Source organism: Salarias fasciatus, assembly GCF_902148845.1.
Source record: "Salarias fasciatus chromosome 7 unlocalized genomic scaffold, fSalaFa1.1 super_scaffold_4, whole genome shotgun sequence".
In the NCBI taxonomy this organism is placed as follows: Eukaryota; Metazoa; Chordata; class Actinopteri; order Blenniiformes; family Blenniidae; genus Salarias; species Salarias fasciatus.
The window spans coordinates 614,694-627,981 of record NW_021941229.1 but is presented as its reverse complement, the minus strand read 5'-3'; the positions used below and the strand labels follow the sequence as shown (position 1 = coordinate 627,981).

The following is a 13,288-nucleotide window of genomic DNA, read 5'->3' as shown; positions in this document are numbered from 1 at the left end:
CAGCTGGCTCTTCAGGACCTGTCTTACTCTCTGTAGGTATTTGGCTGTGGCTGACTTTCCAGCTGCCTCCTCATGGTTACCATTTACCTGTGGGATCCCCAGGTACTTGCAGCTGTCCTGCACATCTGTTATGTTTCCTTCAGGCAATTCAACTCCTGCAGTTGTGATCACCTTCCCTCTTCGAGATACCATTCGTCCACACTTATCCAGTCCGAATGACATGCCGATGTCATTGCTGTATATCCTGGTGAGGTGAATCAGGGAGTCGATGTCTCGCTCATTCTTGGCATACAGTTTGATGTCGTCCATGTAGAGGAGGTGGCTGACAGTTGTTCCGCTCCTGAACCGGTATCCAAAGCCACTCTTGGTAATGATCTGGCTGAGGGGGTTCAGGCCTATGCAGAACAGCAGGGGGGGCAGGGCATCACCTTGGTATATGCCGCATTTGATGCTCACCTGTGCCACTGGCTTTGAGTTGGCCTCTAGACTTGTCTTCCACAGCCCCAATGAGTTCTGAATGAAGCTCCTTAGAGTCCTGTTGATGTTGTACAGTTTCAAGCACTCCAGTATCCACGTGTGTGGCATTGAGTCAGAGGCTTTCTTGTAATCAATTCAGGCAGTGCACAGGTTGGTGCTATTGGCCTTGCAGTCTTGGGCGATTGCCCTGTCAACCAGTAGCTGGTGTTTGGCCCCCCTGGTGTTATTGCCAATCCCTTTTTGTGCTTTACTCGTGTACTGATCCATGTGCCTACTTATCTTGGCCGCTATGATGCCTGATAGGAGTTTCCATGTGGTGCTGAGGCAGGTTCTAGGCCGGTAGTTTGATGGTATTGTTCCCTTCTGGGTGTCCTTCATGATGAGGACTGTCCGACCTTGGGTTAGCCACTCTGGGTGGGTCCCTGATATTAGCAGCTGGTTCATTTGTGCTGCAAGACGTTCATGGAGTACAGTTAGCTTCTTAAGCCAGTAGGTGTGGATCTTGTCGGGCCCTGGAGCTGTCCAGCTCTTCATTTTGGCCACTCTTGCCTGTTGTAATTACTACTGGGTCTTGTTCTGGGAGGTTGCTGTGCTCTGCCTGCAGGCCTGCCAGCCATTGTGCATTGGTGTTGTGTGACACATCTTTCTCCCAGATACTCTTCCAGTATTGCTCAGTCTCAGCCCTGGGTGGGTCTGCTGTGGTCTTACTACCCTGCCACTGAGAGTAGACCTTAGCTGGATTATTGGAGAACACCCTGTTTATTCTCCTGGTCTCCACTTCTCTCGTGTATCTCTTTAGGTGGGTAGCTAGGGATGTGAGTTTTTGTGGATAGTCTAGTGGTTAGGGACACAGACTTCGGAGCAGGAGGTCGGCGGTTCGAATCCCAGTCAGGGCGTATGGTAATCCAGTTGGGCCCTTGGACAAAGCCCTTAAAGCTAGGGTAGACGATGTTGAAGAGCCTGCAAGATTTGAAAGTCGGACACCTCAAGCCATCCCCCCTAAGCTCCTCCTACTCCAATCAGTGCTTGGCCCAACACCACACCCTCACGAACATGACCGCGCATCTCACAGGTTGTCCGCGGCAATGCCCTGTCTTCATTGTTTTCAATGGGACCCCGCTCCAAGTCTAGGGTGACCATACATCCTCTTTTACCCGGACATGTCCTCTTTTTACGTCCTGTCCGGGGCGTCCAGGTTTTTTAAATTCAAGGAGATGTCCGGGGTTCATGTTTCTCATAGCACATAAACGTAAACTGACCAGCGCTTTGCACACAGTACTATGATACTTTGTTGCACGACGTAATTACCAAGAGGCGTCTTGTGTGCCGATCTGCGCCACGCGCTCACACACACACACACACACACACACACACACACACACACACACACACACACACACAGACGGAGCGGAGCAGACGGGGCTGTTCAGACAGCGCCGCATGGCGTCTGATTGGTTTCTTAAGAGCGGTCCGCGCCTTACGATTGGTCGGAGTTTTTACTGTCCTTTGGCCGCTACAGTTGTCAGATTTTTTCCGCACCTTTTTCCGTCCACATAATGTATTGACTTCTCCCAGGGAGCAAGGAGCATTTCACTCAGTATGACAAAAAGTGCTTTTGGACAACATCGCCTACCCTAGCTGTAACACATACCTGTCCACACCTCAGCATGAGCGAAACCGTAAATGAAAGAGTCATACCGGCTCGGATGTCGCCCGGGTCAACAAGGTCTGCGTCAGTTGTTGTGGAACCAGGGCATACTGATGAGAAATTGGCTACTGGAACAAGATACTTTTAGCCCAGGTTTTAAAATGCCTTTTTGATAAAATTTATTTAATTTTTAAATATACAATTCATTTGAATGGCCTTAGGAATTCTTTAAAAAGAGAGAGTTCATTTTATATTGAAATGCATAAATATTAAAAGTGTTTAACACAAGAGGAAAAAAGAAGAAAGGTTATTTATGGCCACTGTTATTCTGTGTGTGGTTATAGAAAAAAGCACTGAGAAATGACCTCGATGGCTAAGCCAATCAGTGAATCCCGTGAGCCTCACGTGACTCCTGTAGTTCTGCCTCTGGGACGCTACTTCCTGTTAGCCCCTCTTGCTAGTTGTTTCTTGTGCTGTTTTGATCCCGGTTCTGATCAAATTCATGGACATCCATTGGGTAAGATACAAAATAATCTTTTAAATGGACTTCTGTCAAATCTTGATGATGTTAGATAGCTGTTGACTGCTGTATTATTGCGTTTGGACTTTATAGAGCCGCGTGAGAAACGGATGATTTTCGCCGATCTGGCGAGGTGAAAGGCAGTAGAGTCCATGCATATGTTGACACAGCGGTGAGTTAAGGCGCTCTTTTGCCTGTTCAGTTAATTGTTAAGTGTGTGACACTCATGTTTGACCTGTTTGGGTGATGATAAAGCAGTTGGTGTTGTGTTAACTGGTACAGATAGCCAGAAAAAACATGCTAACGGCGCTAGCCGCCTAAAACTGTTTGAATATGCTAACAGCCTATTAGTTTGAGTGTGGCCACTTAGCTGGCATGATTGTTAAGGGTTGTATGCAAATTACTGTGTCATTTGTTTTTTGTTGTTGGGGAAAAAAAATCAGTTGTGAGATTATTTAATTGATGTGTAGTTTATTTTCATGATGATTGAAGGGGTAAATATTCAGTGCATTCTCTCTCTGTTACCGGTGCAGGGAGAGGTAACTAAGCACGCTCAGCCTTAATGCCTCTAGGTTGCCATGGATGTTTACTGCACTTAATGCACTTTCTACTATTAAAGGTGCTGTAGGCAGGATTCGGCATCTCCGCCATCTTGCTTAGGTTTACCTAAGCAAGATGGCGATTTGACCCATCTAAGATGGCGATTTGAAACCCAGCACAGCCAATCCTGTCCTGTTTTCTCTGAAATCACACCCTTACGCAAGTTAAGCCCCTCCCACAAGAACGTGTGACGAACGCCCCTCGACCAATCACGGTTAGAGCCTCATGGGCTCTTCTGATTGGTCAAAGATACCTGGAGCTGTCTAGATTGCTTTTCAGCTCAGAACAGAGACAGATGGAAACGCTGCGCCCTCGCGGTAGAGCAGTTATGCTACACTCCTAAAGGATTATCAATGGATACTCTAACATTTAATCCAAAGAAATCACAGAAAAATTAGAATTGACTAGCAAAATCCTGCCTACAGCAGCTTTAAAGTAGCTCTTCACAATGTTTTCTGTTGGTTAAATATTAATTATTAAATGTAACTGCAGTGTTTTTTGAGTACTTGAACATGATTACAATGTGCACTTGAAATGTATTTATAGTTTCACAACTGTAAATGATTCCTTGAACTAAAGATAGATTTTTGTTGTACAACTTACCAATTGAGAACATGATTTTGATTAATTAATGCAAGTGAGTGTGATTAATTGATAAGAGATGAGAATTTAGGGAAGTAATATGTTCTAAATAGTGTGTGAATGTAATATTTGGATCTCATCTGGCCTGCCCATATAGGTCAGGTTTTTTGTGAGGACATCTTTGAGAGAGATCAGTTTCATCACACCATCCACTGGAACGGTTCCAGCTGAGGCTGGGTTGGATCATCCAGACATCAGGATCAGAGATTGCGAGATCCTTAGAATCCCAGCAGGAGCTGGGTGGCGAGCCAAGTTGAACTACTGGAGGATTTCCTGGACTCCACCCCCCCCCCCCCCCCCCCAATTCTCACGGATTGTGTGGTAGGACAAAAGGAACACAAGGGCCCCAACATTAACTTTGAGAACAGAGGGTTTTGATTTCTGCCAGTATTTATTTTAGTTTGTTATTTTCCTTGAATGTTTTATATGACTGTTGCATAAATTTTATTGTGTGTTCAATTCTTAATAATAAGTGATCACTAAACTCAAATCCATCGTCGTTTGTGTCTCTTGGGTACTTAAACATATAGGGCTCTTACAAATTTAGGTCTTCTGTTATTGGTCCAGTTATCATTGCTCATTATTTACCTGTGCTCTGTTATTACATAGTAACAAGGGTTACACACTCGTGGAGCATATATATATATATATATATATATATATATATATATATATATATATATATACCACACACACACACATACCAGAGTCCTGGGAGCTGGAGGGTTCTGCAGGATCTTGGCTGTTCTAGCACTATGCTCTTCTGGACAGAGATCTCAGATTTTTTTCCCATTACTTACTGGTAGATCCTGCAGAACCCTCCAGCTCCCACGCCTCTGGTAGATCCTGCAGAACCCTCCAGCTCCCAGGACTCTGGTAGATCCTGCAGAACCCTCCAGCTCCCACACCTCTGGTAGATCCTGCAGAACCCTCCAGCTCCCACGCCTCTGGTAGATCCTGCAGAACCCTGAAGTTCCCAGGACTCTGGTAGAGGACCCGAGCTTGAAGGACATACTGCCCAGGAAGGGCCAGAAAACAATAATATAGATATATAATCGTATTGCTGCTGCTGTTGTTATCATTGTTGTTGTTATCCATATTATTCTCATTGTTGGTAGCAGCTGTAGCATATTTGTCGTATATGTTGACTTGTTAATGGTAACATGAAAGTTAGGTTATTTCTTTAAAGTACTGACTTGCATAGTTTGTCTCTTCAGAATGAATATTTAGTGTCTTCTTCAAGCCCTGAAAACAAAGCTGTACTGATTCTATATTTAGCTATGTCTACATGTTGATTCATATTTCTCAAAAAACTAATCTAACTACAAATGCTTTTTAGCACCTTTTTGGAAGCAGATTTGATTCACAGTGTTGGTCTATTGACGATCAAATGGAAAAATTAAAGTTTGACATCCTGAAGCTTAAAGGCTCCAGGAAGAGAAGAAGAAAAAAGTACATGTATGTAAATTTGGCTATGTACATATATATATATATATATATATATATATATATATATATATATATATATATATATATATATATATGTATATATATATGTGCGTACATGTGTTTTGAATATTTTGTGCAGTGCTATTTCTTTTTAGTTCTTTGTTGGAATATTAACTACTCATTGGTTGTTGAGATTGTTTTGTTTTTTTGTTTGTTTGTTTGTTTTGCTCTGTTATAAATGTTGAACAGGAAGAAGGTTAGGCATGTATAAGCTATGTAGCTTCAGGCTAAACCTTTTCGGTCAACCTGGTTTTCAGTGGTGTTGCTTTGGTTGGTATACTTTTCAATATGATCGAAATAAACTAATCTCAATCTCAATCTCAAAAGGCCTCAGTATGCTTCCGAGTCGCAGCTACGTCGTTCCGACGCTGGCAACTCTACGCCGCCACTGAGCATATCCTGCTTCTGCGTCAAGGGAACGCCCTCCTCTACAATTCCACCGCCAAGCCGGTAGGGGGCGTGGCGTGTCTTTGCTTCGCAATCGGCAGTCACAACAACAACGCGGCTTCGTAGCTCCGGCTTTACCTAGACATAGATGTATAGACATAGATCTATAGACACACTGCACTGACCGAACATATATCTGCATATATGACATATCTGGACACCGGGCTGTGGAGGAGGAGAGGCTGAGCGGACCAGGAGGGAATATTGGTGAAAACAATGAGCTTTTGGGCGATTAAAGCTGTTTTAGGAGCGGTTGTACACATAGCCCCGTCTGCTAACAGTATAGAGATGTGCACCGCTCAATTTTGGATCTAAATTTCTCCCGAAGCACTGTTCAGATCAGAAAAGCATTCGGGGTGAATTTTACTTCATTCTATAAACAATGCGAAAGCCTCGACGTTCACGTCACCACGCGTCGCCTCAACGCAAAGTCAGGATTTTTGGGAGGTCCGCGTCAAGACCTAAAGTATCCCCGACGTAGAGTGCAGCGTAGACGTCGTAGGAACGACGTCGCGGCGACGGGGAAGCATACTGAGGCCTTTACCTGTGTCGTCTTTGGTGCCGTACAGGATCATAAAGACGTTGGCATCTGTTCCTGCATACTTCTTGTCTCCAGTTTTGATTGTGACAGTGTAGGTTGTGGACATGGCTGGAAGAAAGGAAAAGAAACCAGAATAAGTTTGGAGTCTTCATGAGAAGCTGACCTCTGACCTCTGCTACTCCCACCTTTCTGTTCCAAACCGAGTGTGGCCTCAGAGTCATCCTCGTCATCGTCCCCCTTCCTCATGAAGGCCTCGTCCACAGGAACCAGCTCCCGGGCCAGCTGTCCGTCGTCCTCGTCAGTAGCGAGCCACCGCTTACAAGGGAAGAAGTACCTGAAACCAGAATGATCCGGAGTTCTGCAGCCATGAGTCCATACCCAGGCTGTCGTACACATCCACACTTATTTCTACGTCCAAAAACAAACTGAACAATTAGAAAAAGTCCAAACTCTGGTCCAAAATGCAGTATAACTATTTTATTAGAGACACGGATTGTTCTTTATTTTCATTAGATTTGTTGAGCCGGACGTGTTATATGTTTCTATGTGCAGAAATACATCTGTCTAGATGTATGTGTGTATGTGTGTATGTGTGTATGTGTGAGGATGCAGGAGCATATGTATGTTTGTGTGGACCATATGCCATGTCTCACACAGAAGGCATTCAGAGCAAAGGACCTTGCTCAAAGGCCCACCTGGCCATTTCGGGGTCTGAACCCCCGACCTCCAGATGTTAAAGCCAGCTGCAACACACTGAGCTAACCAGTACTGGGGGGCTCTGGGCCACTTCAGGGAGTGACCCCCAGCCCACATGAGTCCCGGGCTCAGCTGGCCCCAGCTGACAGTACCGGGAGGGCCCCGGGCCAGGGACAGGGTGAAGTCAGCGGCGGCAGGCCGACCAATACTGAGGGGGGTGCTAGACAGGCTACGTCCCCGATGGTCGGCTCGGTCGTGGCCCTCAGATGAGCCTACTGAAAGGTCAGCAGGTCGCACAGCTGGCCAGTCAGTGGCAACTGGTTCACTCCTCACATCTGATACACTGCAGTGTCCCACTGGTCCAGGGGGTCCAGGTCCAGGACGGGGGCAGGATGCACGGGTTTACAGCTACTGTGCAAAATTGGGGGGGGGCAAAACACCGCTCCATCTCACCGATAAATCGATGGACTGCCGAAAAAAAGAAATGCCATGTCTCCCAAATGTATGTGACGAGAAAGGTAGTGTGTGTGTGTGTGTGTGTGTGTGCGCGCGCGTCTGAGCGTTCTCGTATTTCTATCCTTGTTGGGGCCAAATGTCCCCACAAGGATAGCAAAACGTGGAACGACGTGCCTTGTGGGGACCTTTTTCCGGTCCTAAGTAGGAGAAACAGTGTTTTCTTGACCATGTTGTTGTTACTGAAAAAAGTAAAAGTGCAAAAACATTTCTTTAGGGTTAGGCTTTGTTGTGGTGTGGGTTAGGGTTAGGGTAAGGGTCAGGGTTAGGGGCTAGACATGAATGGGAGTCAATGGACGGTCCCCACAAGGATAGAAATACAAGACTGAGCGTGTGTGTGTGTGTGCAATTTAGGTGAAGGTGTGGCTGTTTTTATTTCATTATATATTGATTGTTTTGTATTATTTTATATTGTAACGTACTTTGAGTTGTCTTTTTAATATGAAAAGTGTGTTATAAATAAAGATTTACTTGATTTGATATACACACACACACACACACAAACACACACACACACACACACACACACACACACACACACACACACACACAGTGTGTTACTGTATTTTGTGTATGTTTTCAGACGTCTGGAGCAAATGATGAAATTATAAATGGCAAATGGATTAAAATTCCATATGTTTTTGAATATCACTGACTGAAGGCTTTATAAAGAGGGAGCCCGCGCTGGGTAACTTCCTGTTTCCTCCAGCATTTGAGTCTCGGATCAGGTGACAATCACGCCAAACACTGAGGCAGCAGCTGCTGTTCTGCTTTACCTTCTTCTATGATCTGGCATTATGGGAAGAAAAACACTACTGTGTAAACTGTGCACAATGAATCGATGCAAGTGATCATTTTCAAATGGTGAGTGTCACATTTTGCTAAACCTTTTGCATACACAATACATTTGATCCAGTAGTTTGGTCAAGCGACAACCACAGAGAAATGATCCGTTTATGTCTGCTCTCTCATGGCATGCTGGGATTGAAATTAGTATTATAAAGTATTTTCTCTATAAAGGACATGCTGCCTCACACCACATGGTGGCACTCTTCAGACACCTCTGCAGGTGGATGAGGCTCTGCAGCAGAGTCTGCTGTGGCGGCTTCTCCTGACTGAATGCAGGATGGATTTGTTTGACGGGACATTTACACGTCTGAATGGAACTGACGTTTGACTGTAGCGGCGGGACTGACGTTGTCCCCACTCACGTGGTGTCGTCCCTGTTATCCACGATCTCCACCCGGTCTAAAAACCAGCCGGCGCCGGCCTGCTGGTTGTCGTGTCGGATCCTCAGCTTCTTCAACATCCCCAGGTCCACGGCTGCGACGCTGAAAATGTCCTCCTGAGTCACACAAACAAAAAACGGCGACAATAGGTCAGGAAATGCCACAGGTTAGCGGCCCATGGGAACCTCATCACTTATTTACTTGATCTTTATTTAACCTGGCACGCTGCTGGGATGGCGTGCCAGGCTGCTTGACAGGAGGCTTAGATCAGCAAACAGAAACCCAGATAACAATCTTACCACTGCTGGCAGGTTCCACAAGTACCAGAGAACCAGATTACAGCAGAGGAACAACACACCCAGCAAACCTTCAAGCTCCTGTCACTGTCCTTATATTTTAGTGTTTTCAGTGTCACTATAGCTCACACTCTGATGTGTGCGAACCAGTCAGCTGTTTGAAAAGTTCTTTAAAGTGAACAATGAGAACCGGTTTGCAGTTGTGGGCCGTTCATATTGCCCACGCTGCCTTCACGCGTCACCTGAGCTGCCAGCCCTGCTTTCACGTGAACTCACTGAAATCTCAGCCTGAGCCGTCCTCAGCCGGACCCATTGGCTGCAGCACAGCTAACGACGAGGGACTGCAGACCAGGAGACCTGCTGCTGTCCCCATCTGTCCCTCCAGGGGGTCAGGACTCCCAGTCCATCTTCTCCTGCTCCTGGTCCCAGTCCAGGTTCTCCTGGACTTGGTACTTTCAGAGTTGACAGTTGACAGCTTGGTGTTCTGTCCTTATGAATCTCCGTGTTCTCCGTTGCTCATGTTTAGAGTGTGCTGTTCTCTGCAGCATGGGTGTGGTTTCATTACTGAAACAAACAGCTCCAACTAGTGGGACAACATAAAAAATAAACGGTTTTCAGTGTTTCTACAGTTTCTGTGGAAACATACATTGTTTTCAAGAAACATTTTCTGAAATGAAAGCGCTGTGATGCGTTTTCACTTGAAACTGAGTCAAGGAGCTGAAGTTTCTTCCCAGAGTCTAAAATCACATGTATGACATTCATCATTTCTATATCTGGTCACCATTGTGCCCAGAGAAAAACTAAGCATGGCTGAACATGCAAACTCCCCCCTGGAGTCAAACCACAAGCATATAAACCAGCACTCAAAACTACACACTGCACTACTGGAACTGATCTTGGCGCTAGGGCATTAACAGAAACGTTGACTAGTCGACAAGTCGACTTCCGTTGCACAAGTCGACGTAAATTTGGACGAGTCGAAAAGTCGTAGGTTCTTTCTCTCACCTGATCACCCGACAGAGCGCCAGTCTCCATCCAGCGGGTGTGGACGCGCTCATCTTTCCCCATGAAAACATGCAGCGCAAGCCAGTAGGATTACTAAAGTGATTGTGATCTAAGGATATTGCAACAATAAGGATTATTTTACCCTTTGTCTTTAGAGGCTGGTGAGTTCTATTTTCTTTATTTTTATTGCAAGCTGAAGTTGGTTTCTCACTGATGCCTATTTGCGGTTCTGAAGTATTTATTTCACGTTGAAAACTTTTCTAACTGTTCTCGAAGTAATGTTCTGTGAACCATGCAAGAATTATAATTCCGACAACCATTCGGTTTTGATTACTTTGTTATTTATTTCATTGAGACAAGTTGCAGGCTGAAGTTGGTTTCTGATTGGTGCCTATTTGTGGTTCTGAAGTATAATTTCCATTTATTTCATGTTAAAACTGTTGTCTAACCAATGTTCTGTGAACCATGCAAGCAAGAGCAATATTGAATTATAATTTTGGCAGCCATTGGTTTTTGATTATTTTGGTATTTATTTCATTAAGACAACGTACTTTTTTTTTCAAAACATGATGCAGACACGCACGCTGTGCGTCTTGGCTGCTGCTGCTTTAAATGTAAAAGAAAACTCACGGTGTTAGCCTTTGCTTTGTTCGGGTTAAAATCTACATGGCTGCGTTGCAGTGAACTTTAATGCAAGTTGCTCATTGGTGGACAGCGGTGTGTCCGTGTTGTGTCTCCCCCCCTCCCCCGTCCATGTGATGACGTCATCACGACTCGTTGACTCGACCTCGACTTTATTGACGGATAAGTCCACTTGAAAAAAGCTGAAGTCGTTAATGCCCTACTTGGCGCCATCGTCGACTACACTGGTGCAACGTACCGTCACAAGGTTTGACTTAAGATTTCAGTCATCGGCGGAGTTGAAGGGACACAGACTCACCTGGCCTTTCTCAAATTTGTTCAGGTTGTTGGATTTTCGGAGCCGTCGTTCCCCCGTGTCGCCGATCTCTCCGTAGATGTTGATGAACACATTTGCGTCCGTCCCCGCTCCCCACATGGTCCCCGTGAACACATGAACCTCGTAGGAATTCACTGTCAGGAAGCAAAAGATGAGTGACGCTATGGACGCTCACATGCCTTTAGCTTCATGTCATGTTTTAGCTTCATTTCATGCGGATTTAGAGCGTCACAGCTGAAAGCATCAGACAGCAGCCTTCACGCTCCACTTACTTTCCAAGTCCTCATTGTCCTCAGTCAACAGCTCCACCACGACCTCGCCGTCCTCCTCGTCCTTGGCCAGCCAGCGGCTGCAGGGGAAGGTGAAGGTCTCCACCACCTCCTGCAGCTGCTCAACCACCTCCACCTCCTCCTCTTCCTTCTTCTTCTTCTTCTTGTCCTTCTTCTTGTCTTTCTTGGGAGTCTCCTCCTTCTTCACCACTACCTGGACCGTGGCCATCGTCAAGCGCTTGACGTCCACCGTCTCCAGGAACCAGCCGTCTCCGATGCCACTTCCGTCATGGTAGATGCGCATCTTATAGATCTTCCCAACATCCTGAGCTTCGATCTGCGTCGCAGGGAGGGAGAAGCAGTCACAGCAGGGGGCTCCATCTCCAACAACCATTCATACGTCATTGTGATTCTAACGCTTGTCAGCTGTCGGGGCCCCCAGAGGCCCCCAGAGGCCTCCAGAGGCCCCCAGAGGCCCCCAGAGGCCCCCAGAGGCCTCCAGAGGCCCCCAGAGGCCCCCAGAGGCCTCCAGAGGCCCGGGGCCCCAGGTGGCTGTTGACAAGGTCCACCTCTGCTTATATCCCACAAAGACAAACCCTTTAGCTTCTTTTTGAAGAAAACGTGAAACCAGCTGAACGTCTGTGACCACAGCTTTCTAAAGTACACATGGATTCATAAAGCGACGCCTGGAGACTGAGCAGCTGGAGCTTTCATAAAAACTGACTTTAAACGTTGCTTAAAACTCTTGAAACTACATCTGGACTCTCCAGACCTGACCTGAGGGACGGCTCACACAGCTACGTTTCTGAGGAAATGCATCATTTTAGGATTTCTGCTTTTCTGTTTCAGTTTTGCATTTATACAGCGACATTTTGAAAACGATGTTCATTTTCACAGAAACACTGAAAATGATGTAGTGTGGCCACTAGTGGGCACTGTTGGTTGTTTCTGTTCTGAATCCACACCCACACACACACACCTGCTACAGAGAACACACTCTAAACATTAACACTGGAGAACTCAGACAGTCATATGGACAGAACACCAAGTGAGATTGTTACTCCAGTGACTGTCAACGCTAAAACTACCAAGTCCAGGAGACTCTGGACTGGAACCAGGACCAGGAAGTAAGAAATATTTAGTATGGCTTTGGCGTGTACCAGTAGCTGTGTTTCCATTACTCCTCAAAATGTGCAAAACTTGAACATTGTAATAAAAAGCTGACCATGGAAACACCTACATTTCATAAAACCTCTGAGTCTATAAAGTCTGTAAAGTCTATCAAGTCTAAGTCTATATGTCTATAAAGTTTATATGCTTTCATGTGGTAGCCTTCCAGGCATGTCGATAAAGAAGTATTTCGTTAAAGTGTAATGGAGACACTTTTTCTGCATTGACAGTCAATGGACCTGACGTATGAAGAGCCAAAAACCATTTGTGAAATTTGGAAAATAGTGATTTTATTTTGTGAAGAAGTGTAATGGAAATTCAACTATTGTCATGTAAACAGACGTCCAAAATGCTCCACAAATGTTTCGCCTTGACTTGTAAAGGTCGTCGTGTAAAAGAGGCCTCAGAGAATTAAAGATCCAGACTCTTAAAACGGCAGCTCAGAATACCTCAGCAACGTTGTTACGCTTCAGTCGACCTCTCTAAACTACACAATTACTTTTCAATCCAGACCCAGACTTCTGAAAACACACCAGGACTCTTTACATTAAACTTGACAGTATTCTGTCTGTGCAGATGGACTTTCAAACTGAACTCAATGTTCTCAAACAAACAAACAAAAAGAAGAATTCATGAAATATTAGCCTGGATTGTACACCAAAGATTGCAGGTGAAAATGGAAACCTTTTGTTGCGTTTTGGTGTCGGTTTACATGACTTCAGAGCTTGGAACCACTGAAAAGGCAACTTTTCAAAAATGCTCCATCTC

The 13,288-nt window shown here is 45.4% G+C and overlaps 1 protein-coding gene across 1 annotated transcript in view; it reads right to left on the bottom strand.

The window, feature by feature from the left end:
- loxhd1a (lipoxygenase homology PLAT domains 1a) overlaps window positions 1-13,288 on the bottom strand; it is an 80,865-nt gene that overhangs the window by 21,763 nt on the left and 45,814 nt on the right. The window contains exons 20-24 of the mRNA XM_030084855.1: window positions 11,354-11,687; window positions 11,064-11,215; window positions 8,805-8,938; window positions 6,570-6,718; window positions 6,388-6,492 (exon numbers count right to left, since the gene is read on the bottom strand). Of these exons, the coding sequence (XP_029940715.1) occupies window positions 6,388-6,492; window positions 6,570-6,718; window positions 8,805-8,938; window positions 11,064-11,215; window positions 11,354-11,687 (874 nt within the window). The remainder of the gene's footprint in view (window positions 1-6,387; window positions 6,493-6,569; window positions 6,719-8,804; window positions 8,939-11,063; window positions 11,216-11,353; window positions 11,688-13,288) is intronic.